The sequence below is a fragment of the Leptodactylus fuscus genome, chromosome 5 (genome assembly GCF_031893055.1).
Source record: "Leptodactylus fuscus isolate aLepFus1 chromosome 5, aLepFus1.hap2, whole genome shotgun sequence".
Classification (NCBI taxonomy): domain Eukaryota; kingdom Metazoa; phylum Chordata; class Amphibia; order Anura; family Leptodactylidae; genus Leptodactylus; species Leptodactylus fuscus.
This window is the reverse complement of record NC_134269.1, coordinates 207301065-207323341: the sequence shown is the minus strand read 5'-3', so window position 1 is coordinate 207323341 and position 22277 is coordinate 207301065. Positions and strand designations below refer to the sequence as shown.

The 22277-nt window shown below is 48.7% G+C and overlaps 1 protein-coding gene across 1 annotated transcript; it reads left to right on the top strand.

Moving 5' to 3' along the window:
- Positions 1–1942: 1942 nt before the first annotated feature.
- CWF19L1 (CWF19 like cell cycle control factor 1) lies at positions 1943–20268 on the top strand. Its single transcript, XM_075275108.1, has 14 exons — positions 1943–2039; positions 3861–3945; positions 4317–4401; positions 5825–5926; positions 6265–6479; positions 7756–7874; positions 9679–9763; positions 10144–10287; positions 11922–12027; positions 12549–12628; positions 15036–15245; positions 17499–17618; positions 17838–17935; positions 18166–20268. The coding sequence occupies exons 1-14, from the start codon at positions 2017–2019 to the stop codon at positions 18308–18310; spliced, it is 1617 nt and encodes a 538-aa protein (XP_075131209.1). The 5' UTR covers positions 1943–2016; the 3' UTR covers positions 18311–20268.
- The last annotated feature ends 2009 nt before the right edge of the window (positions 20269–22277 follow it).

The following is a 22277-nucleotide window of genomic DNA, read 5'->3' as shown; positions in this document are numbered from 1 at the left end:
TCCCCCTTCATCTACCTCCAGTTTAATGTCCCCCTTCATCTGCCCCAGTTTAATGTCCCCCTTCATCTGCCCCAGTTTAATGTCCCTCTTTATCTGCCACAGTTTAATGTCCCCCTTCATCTGCCCCAGTTTAATGTCCCTCTTTATCTGCCCCAGTTTAATGTCCCCCTTCATCTGCCTCCAGTTTAATGTCCCCCTTTATCTGCCCCAGTTTAATGTCCCCCTTCATCTGCCCCAGTTTAATGTCCCTCTTTATCTGCCCCAGTTTAATGTCCCCCTTCATCTGCCTCCAGTTTAATGCCCCCCTTTATCTGCCCCAGTTTAATGTCCTCCTTCATCTGCCTTCAGTTTAATATCCCCCTTCATCTGCCCCAGTTTAATGTCCCCCTTCATCTGCCCCAGTTTAATGTCCCCCTTCATCTGCCCCAGTTTAATATCCCCCTTCGTCTGCCCCCAGTTTAATGTCCCCCTTCATCTGCTCCAGTTTAATGTCCCCCTTTATCTGCCCCAGTTTAACGTCCCCCTTTATCTGCCCCAGTTTAATGTTCCCCTTTATCTGCCCCAGTTTAATGTCCCCCTTTATCTGCCCCAGTTTAATGTCTCACTTCATCTGCCCCCAGTTTAATGTCCCCCTTCATCTGCCCCCAGTTTAATGTCCCCCTTTATCTGCCCCAGTTTAATGTCCCCCTCCACCTGCCCTCACAGTTTAATGTTCCCCCTCCAGCTGTCCCAATATTATGCCCCTCTCCTGGTACCAAACCTAAACCCCCCACTAATCCTCCCCTCTCCCCATTCCTTGTTCTTCTCATGACATCACACCTACAGCTCCCGGAGCAGAATGGTGGAGCAGGGAGCGGACGGCTGCTACTTCCTCTTTCTTGTATTCGCCTCTGACGCAGATGAGATGAACCCGGGACATACCTCCCACTGACCGGGACAGCACCCGCAATCTGGGACTGTCCTGCTGAATCAGGGACCGTTGGCAGATATGAATCTATGACATATCACAGCTGTTTTAGATTTCCAGCATCATTTACAACACATTTCTGGTGTAATTGTTAATATATATCCCCCCTCCTTACCTTAGGGGGTCTTATACTCTGTGGGGGCACTAAGGAGGCTTCTATTACTGCATGGGGGCAAAAAAGGCACTTGAGGGGGTCAGAATGTGACTGGGCGGGGTTTGGCTTGGTTGGCAGACCCAAGTCAATGAACCTTCGGATTACGAGTCAAGTGGTCACAGGTGGTCAGATAATGCCAGGTCTTGGTCAGGTAGACAAATATAGGGGGCACTCTCACGTTGCGGCGGTCACATCTATTATGGTGTGATCATAGGGGGGCGCACAATGCTGCCACAGGAGCAAGCTGAGGTCAAAGGTCTCTGATGTGGACTCAAGGTCGCAGGTCAAACCAAGGTCAAATATGGCAACACAACCGCAAAGTCGTAATCTAGGAAAACAACAGCGCCACTATTGTCCATAGGCCGCGCCTGGTATTGCAGCTTAGTCCAAGGCAGCTCTACCCCCTAGGGATTGGTCATTGACATTGCCATGGACCCCTGAAAAGACTGAGACCCCAAGGTTAGAGAAAATAGATGGTTCTAGCCTAGGGGAGGACAGTCTCACTCAGCTCCATGTTACTCTTAGCAATGATGTGTCTTCTGCCTTGGATAACAAGTCTTCTCTATATATTTAAATACCAAACCACGCGCATATTATAAAAACCACGCCCATTGAACAAGCCCCTTCCCCATGATAAGACTTGGCCCTCATACTATCCAATCCCTATACGTACATGTGAGGCATTATGGGAATCGTAGTTTTCTTCCCAGCCCATCTTTAATATCGCGAGACCACTGCAACTACAAATCCCGTGAGCACTCGGGCGTGTTGGCAGGTCACATGATGCCTCTTGTCCTATCAGGTAACAGCACGGCCGGAAGTTGTCTTGTGTGCGTTCCATGGTGTAGCTAGTAGAGGGATTTTTGGACGGGTGTTGTGCGGTGACCCGGGGGAGATGTCGGAGAACACGCTGAGGGTGTGAGTATGGACAGAGGGGGGCGATAGTGAGTGGCGTGCAGGCGTTGTCAGCAGCCTCTCTGCCTGGCCTATACAATGATGCATATATTCTGCTGTGTTTTGCAAAATGGCGCAAAGTTGTGAATTGCAAGCAAGAGCAGAGAGCTGCTAGATAGTGTCTGCGGCATTGGAGGACCCGGCATGTCTGCAGTACACCAATAACATATTGGGCACCATGTAATGCCTCATTTCTCCTGTGGAGGCGCTGCAGGAAAACATTTACAGCTGAATTGGGGGCCACTGCACCAGGACATGGGGACGTATAACCAACGGTACATGAGATCAAGGAAAGGGTAACTTTAAAAATTAGGAATTCATGAGCAGGAGCGCAGCTGTACCATAGTCAAAGTGAATATCCCAAAAATAATTTGACAATAGTAAAAGGAAAATAACATCACCTGTAGGGTTGAGCTGATCTTGACTTTTCAGGATCGATTTTGAAATCCAATTTCCGATCATTTTTCATTCGAACCCGATCTCGAGCCCAATTCCGATCCCAATGCAAGTCAATGGGATTTTTTTACTAACCGGAGATCGGATTTTAAAAACAATCCTATTCACTATACAGCATGGAATCTAACCATTGAACACTTTAATTGTTAGAATCCACGCTGTGTAGTGATTGTTTTAAATCACTAAGTAGCCAGAGGATTTTTTTTTTGTAATCCTCTGGCTACTTAGTCCCCCCTGGTGTCCACTTACCTGCAGAGATGGCTGCTCCGGTGCCCGGTGTTCTCGTTCTTCTTCGCCTCGCTAACCCCTGCCTCCCAGGTTAGGAGAGTGTGGGCGGGTACTGGGAGGGGAGATGTCACGTCTCCCTGCCCTGTACCCGCCCACACTCTCCTAAGCCACAAGCCCCGCCTTCTTCCTAGCTCTTTAACACTAACCTGGAAGGCAGGGGCAGCGAGGCGAAGAAGAACGGGAACACCGGGCACCGGACCAGCCCTCCCTGCAGGTAAGGAGCTACTAGAGATGTTAGCTAGTCTCCCATTAGAATGAATGGAGGCAGCCGGAGCGCAGGGGGTTAAAGCTGTGTGCCGGCTGCTTCCATTCATTCCTATGGAACCACAGCGGAGCCTTCATACTGAGTATACACTCCACTCAGAATGAGCGGAGCGTATACTCAGTGTGAAGGCTAACATTGTTAGCTTTTCCCACAATGCTTGGCCAGTAGCAAAGCATTGTGGGAAATAATCACCGATCTCGATCCCACCTAAAAAGATTGTGTTCTCAATCACTCAACCCTACTCACCTGTTATACAGAAGACAACTATAGTCTGTTAGTGAGGTAGATGAAAATCACTTCTGATCAGCCTGAACAAATGAATCTATGTATACACACTAACTTCACTGCCTGGAACGTTAACTGTATCCCTACATATATACTATCCTTAAATAGGTTATCAATTGAAGATCCGTGTGTGTGTGGGGGGGGTCCCTGGAAATCCGTGCTCCTTAGCCAAGTCATGTCCCGTTCATCAGTCACATGGCCTGATCGCAGCTCAGTCCCATTCAAGTAAACAGGATGAGCCGTGATACCAAACACAGCCACTATGTATTCTATGGCGCTGTGCTTGGTAAGCCCTAACCTGAATGATTGGAACAGAGCCCAGTGAGTCACTGATCACTTATCCTAACGATAGGTCATTGATTATTTACCCTGGAATCCCCCTTTAAGAACAACAGAGTATTGCAATAAATGGCTTTACATGCGGCTTATCATACCTAATTCATTGTGTGGAGGGGTCCTCACTGTTCTGATTTTGTGTCCTCCCTTTACAGATTGGCCTGTGGTGACGTCTACGGAAAATTCGATGTTATTTTCAACCGAGTTCGGCAAATTCAGAAGAAGAGCGGACAGTTCGATGTAAGGAAATGCGAGATGGCGACGTGTCATCGTACAGGGCTCTGGCTTCCAGGTGGCCCGCAGCTATCTGATGTTTATGGCAAGCCTTAGGGCATCTGTTTAGATTGGTGGTCGGTAATATTTGGCATTCCAGTTATTGTGGAACTACAACGCCCAGCATGCACAACAGCTGGCGAAGAATAGGTCCTCAGTATTACAAACCCAGAAAGTTTTGCAAGCCTCTGTGTTTTCCTCAGGCATGGGGGAGTCTGTCAGGTGTAAAAATGCTCCTTATATCATACACCCCCCCCCCCCCCCCCCCCCCCCGCCATCTTGTTTCTGTATACTTTCATTTAGTCTATCATTATTGATCAGTTTTATATTTTTTGCAGTTGTTGTTATGTGTTGGAAGCTTCTTTGGGACAGGCCCAGAAAGTGAAGCTCAATGGCAGGAATACAAGTCTGGAGCAAAGCAAGGTACCGGATGTAATATTGTGCAAATACAGGCGGAGTACCCCTTTTAGGAGTTTGCTGACATGTAGCCTATACACTTCCCTTTAAGAAGGCCCTTTCACCACCTGGGGCACATGTAGAGTAATACACCGCTAGAAAGCCGATACCGCAGCTCTTCAGTGTCAGAAGGACGTCTCTGAAAGTCAGGAATGCCCTCCCTCACAGTATCGTCTATAGGGCTGTACTGTGAGAGGGGGGCATTGCTTCCCACCCAGCGATGATGCTGATCAGTGACAAACGCGCCCCCCCCCCCAATACTCATCTACGGACGAATACTGTGAGGAGAGGGAAGCGTTGCTCCCCGCTGTCACAGTACAGCGCTATAGACCCTGCTGTGAGGAAGGCCGTTCCTGACTGACTGTCAGAAACACCCTTCTGACAGTGAAGAGCTACGGTGCCGGCACCAATGGTTCTTCACCGGGGGCACAGATTGCGAAAGCTGACAGTGCGCTGAATTCAGCGAACTGTGTGCTTTCTAGCGGTATATAAAACCGCATGTGTAGGAGGGGAAAGGTCCTCTTTAAGGATAGTACCCACAGTATAGTGGACAAATGTTACATCACTTGGGGTCTGACCTCCAGCTTCCCCAGTGATCAGGAAAGCAGAGGATTTAAAGTCCCCCACGCCTTCTCCGTGTGAATGGAGATTCTAAATATTGGCCGTATTACACAGCTTGGCTGATCTGAGCAGTCATGCTTCGCGCCGTTCAGTTCAGCCGCATCTTGCAACCAATACACGGACCATTTTTCTCACCCGTGTCAGACCACTCTGTGGCCAATAGTTTATACGTAAACCTATACGCATTAAAAAGTGGTTACCTAAAGGAAACCAGTGGACCCCATAGACTGTAATTTGGTTTGCCATTCTAGTTTATGGGGTCTGCAGGTTGCCCAGGTCACCGCTTTTTAATGCGTATAGGTTTCCGTTCGGGAACTCCTCAAACACCGATGTGAATCGGACCTGAAAGGTGTTGTCCTGTAAATGGTCAAATTGAGACTGGGGAAGGGATCACATTAAAGAGGACCTTTCATATCCTCGGGCACAGGCCGTTTTATATACCGCTAGTACACTGAATTCAGCGTACTGTCAGCTTTCTAGCGGTATAGAAAACCGCCTGTGCCCGAGGATATGAAATATGAAAAAAACAAAACCTGTCCGCTTCCGAGGTGCTGTTACCGCCAGATGTCCTGCACTACACATGGCCGCTGAGGCCAATCAGTCTGTGCCCTCTCCTGTGGCGACTGATGACTGTGGCAGATAGCATGTCCATGTGGACAGGAGACTATGATTTAATTTTTTAGAAAATTGCCGAAACTAATCTCTCTCCCCTGTCAGAACGGCCTTCCAGCCGAGCATCGCTGACTCACATCTCTGTATTTCCCCTCAGCTCCTATTCAGACTTATGTCCTGGGGGCAAACAATCAGGAGACGGTAAAATATTTTGAAGATGTCGAGGGCTGCGAGTTGGCCCACAATATAACCTATCTGGGTAAGTGATTCTCTGTACTTAAAGGGGTTGTTTGATGTTAAATAATGCTGTCCATGAAATTTTGCTGACTTCTCCCCAGGCCTCCGTTCCTACCAGCGGCAGGTCCAGCCTTCAGTTTTCGGCTTTGCAGCCAATCACAGGCCTCAGCCGTGACCATTTCACAAGTACTGAGTGTAGAGGTCGCTGCTGAGGCCTGTTATTTGTCACCGAGCACAAATGGGGTGTCACTGGTGACGTCGGCCAGGGAGTCCATTACCAGGAGACTGGAGCCATTTTTTTTGTAGCTGTGATTTACTACTTGTTTCTTTAGCCTAAACTGGTCAAATGTTCACTTATAGGCCGTAAAGGAGTCTTGACCGGTACCTCCGGCCTCCAGATCGCCTACCTAAGTGGCCTCCAGTCCTCCAGCGAGCCGGCTCCTTCCTTCTGTTTCGCTGCCAATGATGTCAACTCGCTGAAAATGTCCCTCGCCTCAAACTCCAAATTCAAAGGTGTGGATATCCTTCTGACGTCACCATGGCCCAAAGATGTCTGGATTTACGGCAACACTCCGGTGTGTAGCTATTAATATTATCCGTACAATGACTTTTCTTAAAGGGGTTTTCTTTAAAACAGGGCATCAATCAGTTATCATTGGGGGGAGGGCAGAGCGCTGGGAACCCCATGGTGAGCAGGTTAAAGAGGCCTCTTCTATCCTAGGGATAGGCCCTGGTGGAAAGAACACCTTTAAAGAGGGTATTTTCTGTCCTTGGGGATGGTATTATACACCGCTTTAAAGCTGACAATGCACGAAATTCCCAGCGCTGACGCTAAGCTTTAAGGCCCGTCTTTCTGACAGTGGAGCAATATCGGTGCCGAAAATAACAGCACTGATATCTCCAGCATCCGTGTGCATACAATCAAAGCAGACGTTGTGCTGAATACTGTCAACTCTCTGGCAATATATAATACCGCCGGTGTCAGGAGATGTGAAAGGTCCTCTAAGTTTCATAGAGAACCCCGTCTATTATGGAAACGGACAACATGTTGATATACACAGTCCAGTCACGTTAATCTTACCACCTGACACAATCCAGAATAACCCCCTTTGGCAGAGCGGACCGCTGCGAGACGTGCAGGAAGAGAGGGGACGTTGTGATGATGATCACTGGGATGTTGAACCATGCCGACTCCAGTGCCGTGTCCCGCTGCGCTAGGTTACGCGGTTGAGCATCCACCGATCGAGGTGGTCCCTCAGATTCTCCATTGGGTTCAAGTCCTGGGAATTTGCTGGCCAAGGGAGTACGGTAAACTCATCCTGGTGCTCCTCGAACCACACACATACACTGCGAGCTTTATGACACGTCGCATTGTCCTGCTGGTAGATGCCATCATCCTGAGGAAAAACAATTCGCATGTAGGGGTGAACACGGTCTGCAAGGATAGATGCATACTTGTGTTGATCCATCGTGCCTTCCACAATGATGAGTGCACCAAGATGGCTGATGACACGCGCCTTCTGCCATTGGTTATTAAAGTAGGCGGCGCTCACATTAATAGGACTGGATTGTATATAAGTGCTATGTAATGCTTCATTCTACCTGCGGTGGCGCTGCAGGGAAACTGAACACTTACTGCCAGGATTCCGCATAGATCATCGCCTGCAATTCCAGCAGAGGGGCAACGTGCGAGTAGATGCCCCCTAACCCATTTACACATGCATGTTAAACACTACACTAAATATATTTGGCTCTTTGGACACTATTATAATACCGCCCTGTAAATGAATAGGAGAATATTTAGGTGACAGATCGCACTTACTACAATACTCAGCTCTCTCTTGTCCTCAGACTGACGTAGACATGAAAACCTGTGGATCTGCTTTGGTCGCCAGTCTTGCAGCCAGCTTAAAGCCCCGATATCACTTCTCTGCCCTGCAAGGCGAAAACTACGAGCGGCTTCCATACAGGTAGGTAAGGACTCTTTACTATTACTATTTAGTCTTTCAGGACTTGTGTTGATGACCTATCCATAGGATAAGTCATCAGTATCAGATCGTTGGTGGTCCAGCACCCTCACTGATCAGCTGATTGAAGAAATCGTGGTGGTGGGTAGTCACAGCCTCATACATTTGGTAGTGAATGGGAGAGAGCTGCAGTACTGTTCACAGCCACTATATATGGATGGAGCTGTACCTGGTCCAAAATGTTGGGGCTGATCAGTTGGTGTGACAGGAGTCTGACCCCACTAATCTGATACTTCTCAATAATAGTGATCTCTCTCTCTAGCTCTCTCTCTAGCTCTCTCTCTAGCGCGCTCTCTCTAGCGCGCTCTCTCTAGCGCGCTCTCTCTAGCGCGCTCTCTCTAGCGCGCTCTCTCTAGCGCGCTCTCTCTAGCGCGCTCTCTCTAGCGCGCTCTCTCTAGCGCGCTCTCTCTAGCGCGCTCTCTCTAGCGCGCTCTCTCTAGCGCGCTCTCTCTAGCGCGCTCTCTCTAGCGCGCTCTCTCTAGCGCGCTCTCTCTAGCGCGCTCTCTCTAGCGCGCTCTCTCTAGCGCGCTCTCTCTAGCGCGCTCTCTCTAGCGCGCTCTCTCTAGCGCGCTCTCTCTAGCGCGCTCTCTCTAGCGCGCTCTCTCTAGCGCGCTCTCTCTAGCGCGCTCTCTCTAGCGCGCTCTCTCTAGCGCGCTCTCTCTAGCGCGCTCTCTCTAGCGCGCTCTCTCTAGCGCGCTCTCTCTAGCGCGCTCTCTCTAGCGCGCTCTCTCTAGCGCGCTCTCTCTAGCGCGCTCTCTCTAGCGCGCTCTCTCTAGCGCGCTCTCTCTAGCGCGCTCTCTCTAGCGCGCTCTCTCTAGCGCGCTCTCTCTAGCGCGCTCTCTCTAGCGCGCTCTCTCTAGCGCGCTCTCTCTAGCGCGCTCTCTCTAGCGCGCTCTCTCTAGCGCGCTCTCTCTAGCGCGCTCTCTCTAGCGCGCTCTCTCTAGCGCGCTCTCTCTAGCTCGCTCTCTCTAGCTCGCTCTCTCTAGCTCGCTCTCTCTAGCTCGCTCTCTCTAGCTCGCTCTCTCTAGCTCGCTCTCTCTAGCTCGCTCTCTCTAGCTCGCTCTCTCTAGCTCGCTCTCTCTAGCTCGCTCTCTCTAGCTCGCGCTCTCTAGCTCGCGCTCTCTAGCTCGCGCTCTCTAGCTCGCGCTCTCTAGCTCGCGCTCTCTAGCTCGCGCTCTCTAGCTCGCGCTCTCTAGCTCGCGCTCTCTAGCTCGCGCTCTCTAGCTCGCGCTCTCTAGCTCGCGCTCTCTAGCTCGCGCTCTCTAGCTCGCGCTCTCTAGCTCGCGCTCTCTAGCTCGCGCTCCCCTAGCTCGCGCTCCCCTAGCTCGCTCTCCCCTAGCTCGCTCTCCCCTAGCTCGCTCTCCCCTAGCTCGCTCTCCCCTAGCTCGCTCTCCCCTAGCTCGCTCTCCCCTAGCTCGCTCTCCCCTAGCTCGCTCTCCCCTAGCTCGCTCTCCCCTAGCTCGCTCTCCCCTAGCTCGCTCTCCCCTAGCTCGCTCTCCCCTAGCTCGCTCTCCCCTAGCTCGCTCTCCCCTAGCTCGCTCTCCCCTAGCTCGCTCTCCCCTAGCTCGCTCTCCCCTAGCTCGCTCTCCCCTAGCTCGCTCTCCCCTAGCTCGCTCTCCCCTAGCTCGCTCTCCCCTAGCTCGCTCTCTAGCGCTCTCTAGCTCTCTATCTGTATATAGAGATATACATGGATATAAATACATGAGATAGATATCCATATATTACATAACTTTTCTTTCTAATACAGAAACCATGTGGTCTTACAAGAAAACGCCCAGCACGTCAGTCGCTTCATAGCATTGGCAAGTGTTGGCAATCCTGGTAAGAAAAAGGTAAAGTAACCGCGGGGTGTTTTATTGGGGACACGTTCTCTTCTAAAGCCATTTTTACTGTGTACAAAAACAATGGCTGAAGCAATTTAGCAAATATTGGTTCAGTGTCTTCTATTGTTTTGTGTCTGATGCTGTTTGTTCTCCTTTTATCCGCCCGTTACCCTGTATAGTAACCCCCAGTAATACATCTGTATGTGGTAAGCCTTACCCAGGTGAATGTTACTAGACACAGCGCCTTGCATGTAGTAGTGGCTGTGTCTGGTATTGCAAGTCACTGCAGATCAGACCCCTAAAAGTAAATGGGACTGAGATGTAATACGGAGCAGAGCGGCTACAGGTTATTTATTGGACAGAGTCTAATCCTCTATTTCCCATTGCAGTACCTCTATGCGTTCAATATCGTGCCCCTTACTCAGATGGATTCGGCAGAGCTGGTGAAGCAGCCACTAGATGTCACCGAAAACCCATATAGGAAGTCAGGGAAAGATGCCAAGAAGACTCCGGGGACTAAAGCCTTAGAGGAGGTAACATAAGCTGATGTTATGCATAGAAATATATGGTTAGAGCTTCAAGGGTCTCGGCCTAGAAACCTGGGGGCAAGATGGACGGTAAGTGCTTAAAATGGCGCAGGGAATTGCTCCGAGGGCGGGGCTGGGCACCCTTTGGTAGAACGGGATTGTGCCATTCTAGATACTTCTCTTTATCCACACAGTAGGGAGCCCCCCTCAGAAGAACAGGGCTGAAAACCCCCCTCCATGTGAATGAGGTGTCGGTGCTTAATCGGCGCTCCAATGATTTCTATGGGGTTGGCAGGGATCGCAGGTCACACAAGCACTCTGGTTATACAGGTGTACGTAATGGCACAACCCCTTTAAGGTTGGGTAAAGATGTGCTGCATCTTTGGTTCATGACGCATATTTGTACCACACATGGCCGTCCGCTTCATCCAGGGCCACGTTTGTTGAATATTCGGAGGGCAGAGGTCGTGGTGGGGCACTCGTCGGATTTACGGCACCTCACACCACAAAACTGCAGTCAATTTATACCAGTTCTTGTCTGCTGTAAGTTTCATTGTGGCACATGGGGACCCCCTTCCCTTCCATATTGTTCCTGACGTAAGAGGCTAAAGCTGCTTAAAGGGATCCTATCATTGGATACCCTTTTGTTTCTCACTACCACATAGGCTATTCTTCTCCTACCTTTACTAGGCCTCAAGCCGAACCGACTGCGCATGCCCAGGCCACAAGAAAATGGCCGCTTACACTGTAATCTGGTGTAAGCGGCCATTTTCTTGTGGCCCGGGCATGCTCAGTCGGCTCTGCCCAAGACCTAGAAGATTGAAACCCAGGACGGAAGAAGACACAAGGAGAGGGTGTTCTAAAAGAAGATGGAGGCGACACTGGAGAGTTCTCACAGTATTGAGGACACCCTGAGAGCTGTTTGAGCGCCGGGGACGCCCCCAGTGCTGCGAGATAACGAAATTGCATACAGAAGAAACTGGTTCATGTGACACCAAGGTTGCAGGAAATGGCAGAATGTGGTCATGTTACTATATGGGATGTGACCAGCAAAGTGCGACATGTCAGCACAACTCCATCGAAATGTACTACATCTCTTAACCCTTGGTATGACGATGCTACATGTGATACCCCACTAATGGTGGCTGAAAGCAGTGGTGTTACGTTTCTATTATCTTTATGTTGCCACTTTGGATCTTAGGGGGAGTATATTGATCTCACATGGGGCCCCAGGGATGTGTATCAGAGATTTGGAGCTGCTTTACTTTATCCCCCCCCCCCAGCTCTGCGTGCGGGTTTTCTCTCCACAATAGGGTTAGTGTTCCTGAAATCCATTAGTATGTGGTCCTGTTTGGGTTATACCCCGCTCCGCCACTAGATGGCAGTCCTCTGGTCGTCCACACACCGCTCTGAGCTTCTATACAATATAGCTTGGTGTTCATCTCTCCTCATGGACCAGGCCGTCCTCATTGCCTTCTCCCTGGCGTTCCCATAAAGCCCCAGGCCCGCGGTGACCTTGCCCTCCCTCTTGACCTTGCGGGTTCCATGTTGTTCAGACCTTTTCCTAATGACTAGTGTAATGTGGATGATTCTGCTGGTTCCAGACACCACTAATAACCTTCTTTCTCCTATATCTGCAGGATGAGCCGGCTCAGCAGTTCTTCTATGACCTGAGCAGACAGCAAGGAAAGAAACGTCACTCGGACGGGAGGGGCGGGCACCAGACGAAGCAGCCCAAGAAACACCGTGAGTCACTAAGCATCCTCGTCTTTCTGATTTTTGACTTGTTAAAGAGGTTTTCAAGGCCTATGATATTGATGAGTTAACCTTAAGATAAGCCTCCAATATCAGATGGGCTGCTCCAAATAACAGGTGAGCACCGCGGCCTCTTCACTGCTTGCCAAGCACAGCGCCGTACATTGTATAGTGGCCATGCTCGGTATTGTCACTCAGTCTAGCTGGAGTATGGCCGTGTCATCATTAAAGGTGATGTCACCGGTCTGAGAAGAGGTAACCGTGCTGACCAGAACGCCCCATCCTTATAATAATCTTATTACCAGTGGGGTTAGGTGTCAGACCTCTACTAATCTGATATTGATGTCCTGGAAAATCTATGAATTTGACCCTTCTAACTCCGTCATGGTAAGGCAGCTCAGCCCCATTCATGTTCACATTAGAGCTGAGCTGCCCGTCCCCCTTGCCGCCCCGTCGTCCTCCTACAGTTTAGTTAAATCTTTTATTAACCAGCATTATCTTCTTCCTAACAGCTCAGCCCACCGGACCCTGCTGGTTTTGTCTTGCCAGTCCTGAAGTGGAGAAGCACCTGGTGGTCAGTATCGGGGAACATGTAAGTATCCGGGGGCCACAGCGACAACTTACCTTATTTACAGGGAACCTGTTAGCTCCATTTGGGACACTAAACCTGTTAGTGCCCCGAATCGCCCTGTTGTAAAGTCATCCGTGTCTGCACTAAAAATAAAAAGACCTTTATACTCCTCGGACTTCTCTCTGGCCCCTGAACAGTTAAAGGGATCCTATTATTGGATTTTTCTTTTTTTTTTCTTTTTCTTGATAACGCATAGGAATAGTCTTAAAGAGGACGTTTCATCAGATCGGGCACGTGCAGTTTTATATACTGCAGGAAAGCTGACAGTGCGTTGAATTCAGCGCACTGTCGGCTTTCCTGATCTGTGCCCGGTGTAAAGCGCTATCAGTCCCGGTACCGTAAGGCTTTACAGTCAGAAGGGCGTTTCTGACACTTAGCCAGGAACGTCCTTCTGCCTCGCGGCGCCTATCACGCTGTACTGTGCAGCGGGGAGGAACGCCCCCTCCCTCTGCTCACACAGCTCGTCCATAGACGAGTATTATCAGGAGAGGGAGGGGGGAGTTCCTCCCGGCTCCACAGCGCGATTGGCGCCGCAAGGCAGAAGGACGTTCCTGGCTAAGTGTCAGAAACGCCCTTCTGACTGTAAAGCCCTACGGTACCGGGACCGATAGCGCTTTACACCGGGCACAGACCGGGAAAGCCGACAGTGCGCTGAATTCAGCGCACTGTCAGCTTTCCAGCAGTATATAAAACTGCATGTGCCCGATCTGATGAAAGGTCCTCTTTAAGAAAGGCTATTCTTCTCCTACCTTTAGATGTCTTCTCCGCGCCGCCGTTCGGTAGAAATCCCGGTTTTCTTTGATATGCAAATTGGTTCTCTCGCAGCACTGGGGGTGGGCCCAATGCTGCAAGAGAAATATCCAGCAACACTTCCATCTTCTTCTGGAACGCTCTCTCCCTGAGTCGTCTTCCGTCCTGGGTTTCAGTCTTCTAGGCCTCGGGCAGAGCCGACTGCGCATACCAGCGGCCACAAGAAAATGGCCACTTACTCAGTAAGCTGTGTAAGCAGCCATTTTCTTGTGGCTGCTTACTTAGCATGCGCAGTCGGCTCTGCCCGAGACCTAGAAGACTGAAACCCAGGACGGAAGACGACTCAGGGAGAGGGCGTTCCAGAAGAAGATGGAGGTGTCACTAGAGAGTTCTATCGCAGCATTGGGGACGCCCCCAGCACTGCGAGAGAACTCATTTGCATACCGAAGAAAACCGGGATAGAAACATCTAAAGGTAGGAGAAGGATAACCTTTCTTAAGGCTTTTCCTACATGTTAGTCAGAAAAAAAGGGTATATAATGAGACCCTTTAAATAAAAAACTCAAAAACTTAAAAATGCTATAAAGTACTTCATATAATAGGTCACTTCCTGCCAACATGTTCCCTTTAAGTAGTTGTACAAGGTGATGGTAAACATATTAGATACAGGCTGTGGCGCCCGATCTCAGGATGATTGTATCTGCAGTAATGTGGTGCGGTCACAGAAGACATTTCCCCGGACTACCTGACGTCACTCTTGCTTTTTGCAGAGCTCAGACATATTAGTTTGTTTTTTTCTTTATTTAATATGGAAAATATAATGTGAACCTTATGAAAAAGAGCAGAGTGGCGGCTGCGCGTGCATCAGGAGAATCGCGGCTGCGCGTGTGTGCATCTTCATTGTGGTGACTGTGCCAGATGAAAAGCTTCCAGATTGCTGTGATTTTGGGGTTAGCCAGTTTCATAAAGTTTTTACATTAGCAGAGACCCCATCAGGACCCCTGCAGATCAGCTGCTTATACATGCCCAGGGCTGCACTGCTCACTCGCTGCCTCTTTTCGTATCCTGCGGCGTGTGTCAAAATCTTTGCTCAAAGAAACCCAAAAAGTTGCAACTCTACTTTGCTACTGTTTTATATCTGGGTGCAGCGCTTGATAAATTCCACTCAATGAATTCATTGTTGAAGAGACCGGATCAACTTTAGAAGTTATCCACTTCTGATAGGGTTGGTAGGATAACGCCAACCACTCAGGCCCCCACTATCCCAAAAAACAGGGATCTTGCTCCCCCCCAGCCTGATGGAACAATAGGTACCCTGCCGCACTATATAGAAGTGGCCGAGATAGTGAAGTATAGGGCTCTGCTAAAATGGTTGGCGCGTCAGGGAGCATGCTCAGACTGCTGCTCCAACAGGACCCCATTCTCGGGATCGGGGCTTTGAGCATTCGCAATCCCACCTCCCCTATCAATAGGAGAGAACTTATAAAGCTGGTACCGAATCCAGTTTTCATAGTGACGACCTATCCACGGGTTTTCAGCCCTATCACCCTACTTTCCACTAGTAAGGTTATAGGACTGGCCGTGACCTCCGACCTTAACCTTGTCCATTTTCCTTCCAGTGCTACGTTGCTCTCGCCAAGGGCGGCCTGACCTCCGACCACATCCTCATCTTGCCCATCGGGCACTACCAGGCCATGGTGGACCTCTCCTCGGAGGTGGTGGAAGAGTGTGAGAAATACAAAGCCTCCCTGAAGAAGTTTTACAAGTCAAAGGGGAAGCGCTACGTGATGTTCGAGCGGAACTACCGGAGTCAGCACCTCCAGCTACAGGTACGTGGCGGTTTTCTTGCAGCCTCAGTTTCTTTGAAAGCTTTACCACAAAGGAGGAAGGATCTGCGTGCGTCCTGCTGGGCCTGACCTCAAGGGTGCGAGGATTAACCATTAGGTGTACGAAAATAACACTGCCAACTATTACCGAGCTGCGATGAGTCCGTAAATGGGATCATCCAAAACCACGACTGGTCCATGAGGGAGATCAATGTGTTCACATCAGTGAGGGGCGATTTACCCTAATTTCGTAGAATACGTCTTATTTTGACACTCAATAGGTCATCTTAAAGGGATAGTCCCTCCATAACATTTTAGGATTGATCAAGTGTTTGGGATTGAGCAGGACCATTGAATTCTTTATAATGGATCTGGGGTTTCTGACCACAGGTCACGTGATCGGGAACCATCCCCCCAACCCACTGCTGATCTTCACCTGTGCTGTGGGGCTGGCTTTACTTTAGTAAAGGTAAATTTAATTTTGCCAAGCCCCTCCCATATGTCCTTTTTTAGCAGAGTTGGCAGCAAAGGAATAGGATCGAGCTGCAATACTAAGTCTGACCACTATACACTGTATGGCGCTGTGCTTGGTAAGATTAGCATAAGTCATCAATCTCATAGTCTCGGAAAATCCCTTTAATAGCGAGAACCCTGGTAAGTAACGTTTCGCCATTCCAATGAGGTGAGATTGTGACGTTACCGCTGCGGCTCCTCCGTCTAGATTGCGGATTAGTCTGGTGACGTCACATAGACTATAAGAGTGGGGGGGCGCGAGGAGGTCACGTATAGACCTGTGCCCTCTGTGCGCCCGTATCCACTCTGACAACTCAATACGTCTCATTAGTTTAAGTCTGTACGGACGGATTTCTCGTCTGTTGTGATGACTTAAAGGGTCTGAGGGATGAACGGTCCCGGTGATGACTTACCTCTTAAAGACACACTACCTTGTTTTGTTTGCGATTATCTGCAGCTGTTATGATAGTTACTATAGGGTTGGGGTAGGAAACCCCTATAAGTTGTCAAACTACAACTCCCAGCATGCATACTTGTTCTGCTCTACTTGGAAGTGAATGGAGCATGCTGGGAGTTGTAGTTTGACAGCAGCTGGAGTGCCGGAGATTGCTGACCCCTGCTATATTGGGCCGTAACTGTCTGATCATTGTGGGGGCCGACTGCTGCAACCCCCACTGATAACAGGGGCCCTTCCGTATAAATGAAACCGCCATCGAGCATGCACGCTACCGCTCCATTCACCTCCTATCTATCATTGAAGATTGGCAGGAGTCCGACACTAAGGGCCCCCACTGATCAGCTTTTTGTAGAGGCGTTGTGGTCTCTTCACTGCTTCCAAAGCACAGCGCCATACATTATCTAGTGGCTGTGCTTGGTATTGCAGCTCAGCCCTCTTCACTAAGCAGTGCACAGGTCATGTGACCAATGAATGTGACTTCAAAAAGCCTGAAGTGGAAGTGTCACTCCAGAAAACCCCTTTAATATTGATGGCCTGTAGTTGGGATAGGTCATAAAGATCCCTGATCAGGGGATTGAAGGATCTGCCTGTCCCACAGCTCCATACATGTTGTAGTGGCCGGACCTGGTACTGCAGTTCAGGCTCACGCCCCAGATCTTTATTCTGCCCTGGCAGTACTGATGCTATACCGTTTGCCTGCTTGCAGGACATGGTGCCTGGCACATGGTTTCAGAAATCCTTCACACCCCCCAATAGACTACGGCATAACTTGGTGTGTCGGTTTAGGAGCGCCCCTTTAAGGAGAGTAGAGGCAGCGCCTACATGTTGGCCTTGCGAGTTCTGGCTTCCCTTCCGGGGGTTGTGGAGCTATTTTTGTTATGTACAGTGATTCAGCTTGCCCGATGCATCTGCCAACATCAGCAGCGACTTCCTGTGGGCCTGCAGCGCCGACTTCATCATCATCATTGCCATCACTTTACTGTCTGAGCTGATCTGAGTCTTCTGTCTACAATCGGCAGACATGTCTCATCTGGCAGGTAGGTGATAAAAGGGAAGAAATTGGAGAGAACAGTCATGAGTGACATGTCCATTTCTCCCTGTAGGGGGCAGTGTTGCATTAAGATCAGTTAGTTATCTGTTGCTTGGAAAAGCTGAGTGATCCAGGGCGGAGAGAGTAGAAACTTAATGAAGAAAGGGGGACACCTTCTGTCACCCCCGTTGGTGCCCCCAGACCATGTTCTTTTTGGTAATTAACCCCTTGTTATACCGGTGACTGCCTCTTCCAGGTGGTTCCTCTGCCTTTAAGCTGCTGCACCACAGAAGACATCAAAGAGTCCTTCATCGTCCAAGCTCAGGAGCAGAACATCGAGCTGCTGGAGATCCCGGAGCACACCGACATCAAGCAGGTGAGATCTCCCGCACCCTCATTCACCCCTGCCTGCTGACGGGGTCTGCCCTGTAGCGCCCTCTGAAGGGGAAACGTAGTATTACATGCTGACCTTCTAATACGTTAATTGCTTGGTCCTTCAGATCAGCATTGAATGGGTGGAAGGGGGGACCTCTGACGTCCATATCCCTAAGTGGGAAGGGGATGTCCCATGAAATTGCGAATTTTTGCTTTGTAGATCGTACAGCCCGGGACTCCGTATTTCTATGTCGAATTGGATAACGGAGAAAAACTGTTTCATAGGATTAAGAAGAACTTTCCGTTGCAGTTTGGAAGGTAAGAGATGATGGGGGGGGGGGGGGGAGGGGGGAAAGAAGCGAGCTGCCCTTTCTTCAGGCGGATTCCGAGGCTGATTCAGCCACGACAGCACCCACCGGACTAGGCCGTTACAATCTTCACCAAAATACGTGGTCCCTAGCACCGTGTGCACTAGCCCTTACTTCTCTTCAGGTATTGCGTCCATAATACTCCCATCTCTTCTCACCGCTCTGTCCCTTTAATTACAGGGAGGTGTTGGCCAGTGAAGCCATCTTGAATATCCCGACCAGGTCTGACTGGAAGGCTTGTAAACTCAGCAAGGACGAGGAGGAGAGTCAGGCCATGGCCTTCAGGAAAGACTTCGAACCGTTTGACTTTTCGTTAGAAGACTGAAATGTGGTGGTTTTTGTGCTTTTTACAGTTTTTTTTTTATATAATGGATATTATTCATGGGCATCATTGTGGTTAAAGGGGATGTCCAGGAATATTATGTATGGCCTATCCTTGCAGTGTATATAGTACAGGATCAACTGATCTGCATAGGCCCCAACATACATATGTTATATTAGGATAGGCCATAAATAAATCCCCTTTAATGTAAACCAGTAGCGTGCAATTGAGCCGTCCCCTGTCATGTCATGGACAAGATGGGGCTGAGCAATCCTTTGTTGTGGCTTTGCACTCTGGCCCATCGGTGGGGGTCCCTTTAAGAGTCAATGGAGTCTACCACATGGCCAGCGTTGCATGTCGCGTATCCTCTGCCCCTTAGGACCTATAGGTTGTGTCCATATGGGGGGGAAGCAATCCTTCTGCCACCCCCTTGCACCCTATATAATAGCACTTGGACCCCCACTATAGTCCTTTGAGGACCCCTAAGGCCTAATACACATGACCATAAGCTTTGGTTCCATTCCTTTCTATGGTCCCGTACATACAGCGGCAGTGTTCAGGGGTCTGCTTTTAGGGCCATGACCCCGTGCTACAAAAACTCAGGACGTGTCGTGTACATTGGATTGAGCAAACGTAAGCTCTCACCCCTCTACGAGCCCCGGCCTTACCCCGAAAATCGTCCCCCAATATTTTTATACTATACATTTTTCATAGGTCTTTATATATAGGGAAAATTATAAAAGGTGTATTCCGTTAATTTGAAGTTTCCTGGTTAGGGTGTGACTGATGGGTGGGCCTCCGACTGCTGGGACCCTGACCCATTACGGCCTAGCATTCGCCCTGCCGCCTTACTCATTCTATGGGAGACCACTGGAGATCCAATAGAAGAGCGCAGCACTCGGCTATTTTGGCAGTCCCATAGAAATTAATGGGGCGGCCCAGTTCTTGTGATCGATGGGGGTCCCCACAGATTGGACAGTTACCCCCCCCTATCAGTCAATAGGGAATAACTTTAGATTACGGGAATACAATTTTACAATCCAGATATTCGTGAAGACTCTGATGCAATAAACACTTGGTATGATCCAATTTTTTGTATTGTTCCTCCATTTTTTTTTTTTTTTTTTTTTCAATGTAAAATTAAAGTGACCCTTCAGTTTTTACAATTTTTGTAAGGAAAAAAATGCATCAATGGAGTCCAGAGCTGGATACGCCCCCTGCTGGAAAACATGGGACCAGTAGGGTGCATGAGTCGGGCCCACCTGAGTGTTCAGAAGTGTCACTTTATACATCCCACTGGTACAATCTTCCAAAAAAATCTCATCTAACCTATTGGAGGACTGTTAAAGGGACGTTACACCCCAAGCCAAAAATGTTGCCGTATCATAGTAAATCGGAAGTAATATCAGCAGCCAAAGTTTGGTTATTCTATTTCGTTTCCTTTAGGAGATATTAACATTTTTGTCTCCTCTACGCAGCGGCCATTTTGGAAGTGGCAACAGGAAGTATGGCCATTAAGGTTGTATTTTCTGCATTGTCTTCCCATAAACTGACCCGAAACCTCAATAATTGTTCACGATTAGTTTGTGAGATGATAATCTTGAAGGAGTCAACCAATATGGCTGCACTTCCTGTTGTCACTTTAATAAAATGGCCGCCAGAACAATACAGGAAAATGCCCATATCTCTGTAAGTAAAATAAATCTAATCGCCAAACTTTTACCTATTGGTGTCATTTCTAATATATTACTCTATAGCGCACTCTACACTTCTGGTGAAAATTATCCTTAAAACCAGAGGGTCACAATAATTCACCTCGCACCGTCTCCCCATATGTTGGTTTTCTGTAGCTGAATGGTTTTTGGACACAGATTTCTATTCTGGCAATAACGTAAGATCCATTTGTACATTTTATCTTGGTAATTGGAGTAAAATAAATGTTTTTGACATGTATTTAAATAAACGTGAATTTTTTTGGATAAGTCTTGTGGATTTTCTTCAAAAAATTAGATTTCTAAAGGATATTAGAGAAGTAGTAGGGGTTTGCTTCCCCCCCCCCCCCCATCTTTGTCCATGGTTTGTCTGGTATTGTAATGCAGCCACATTCTTGGAAACTGCAATACCAGATACAGCCAGTAGACCAAAGTGGCGCTGTTTTAGGGAAAATATATATACTTTTTTTTTTTTTTTTTTCTTTTTTTTTTTTTTATGCAGCTTTTTGTATTGTTTGCCGTATTTGATTTGGCAATGTGTTTCGCATCTGCTACGTTATGGAATAGACGAGGAATGTCACATTCCATGCCTTAACCTTGTACAGAGATTCCTGCAGACAGTGACACATGGCCGCTTTCTTCATCCTGGCAGATCAGAAAGTTTATGGCCCCTTGTTAAAATTTTTGTGTGATCTGTTCTGTAACATTCTAATATATCGCGGGGCAGATTCTGCGCCTCCATTTTGGCATAAAAAGTCGCAAACCAGCCAGAAGACAGGGCTGATTTTAAAGGGATCCTTTCATTTAAACATTTTTTTTCTGTCATGTAGGAATAGCCTTAAGAAAGGGTATTCTTTTACTACCTTTAGATGTCTTCTCCGTGCCGCCGTTCGGTTGAAGTCCCGTTTTTCGCCGGTATGCAAATAAGTTCTCTTGCAGCACTGGGGGCGGGCCCCAGCACTGGGGGCGTCCCCAATGTTGCGAGAGAACTCTCCAGCGCCACCTCCATCTTCTTCAGGAATGGGGTCTTCTTCTAGGGATTGTCTTCAAACTTCTAGGCGTAGGGTAAAGCCGACTACGCGTGCCCACCGGCCACAAGAAAATGGCCACTTACAATACTGTGTAAGCGTCCATTTTCTTGTGGGCGTGCGCAGTTGGCTTTGCCTGAGGCCTAGAAGTTTGAAGCCAACCCCCGGAAGACTCCGTTCCTGAAGAAGATGGAGGCGGCGCTGGAGATTTCTCTCGCAGCATTGTGGACGCCCCCAGTGCTGCGAGAGAACTCATTTGCATACCGGCAAAATACAGGATTTTAACCGAACGACGGCGCGGAGAAGACATCTAAAGGTAGGAGACGAATAGCCTTTCTTAAGGCTAAACCTACGTGATAGGCAGGAAAAAATTGAGTTTAAATGTTAGAACCCCTTTAAGACCAGGCCTGCACGACCGGACTTCTTCGTCGGTACAGTTTGATATCAAGATTGGCCCAAAAAAAATCTGTGGGTCCGTTTTATTAAAACCCCTAGCAACCAATCACAGCGCAGCTTTCATGTTTCAGGAGCAGAATACAGAATGAAAGCTGCGCTGTGATTGGGTGCTAGGGGAAACCAAGACCGTTCTAATAAATCTGGCCTAGTCTCTATTAATCTCATTTTTACACCATAATTCGGTAGTCACTGTGTAGACCCTCTTGGCTGCAGACGTCCCTGGATCCGCAACGCCGTTCGTTAGACATTCCCGAGGTGGCCTTTAACATTTTCCTCTGTTTTTTCCCTTCTTAAAGGGCACTTCCTCTCCAGGCTGACTGGCCGCATTGTGCTTCACTCCGCTCATAGCTGTATTCTGCCCTTTACAAGGAATCTGTGGTATGGGCCTAGTCCTCGCTTATTTATGTACCGTAATCCTGATCTTACGCCAAAATACGGAGATTTTTTGCATTTAAAGAAGCTCTGACATGTCTGCCCATGAAATAACCGCTCATAGAGCGCTGGGTTGTGCTGTTCCTCTGTTGTTCCTCCTGGAAATCTATGAATATATCGCTGGTTACTAGCTGTTGTCTGAAAAAGCTTTTGCTAGCCATAATCTAAGTTATACAGCAGAATATCGATTGTATATTAGATTGCAAGCTCTTCGGTGCAGGACCTGTATTGTATATTAGACTGTAAGCTCTTCAGGCAGGATGTGTGTTGTATTAGATTGTAAGCTCTTCGGGGCAGGATGTCTTTCTTTCCTTACAAGGTCAGCTCTCTGGAGCGTAGGAC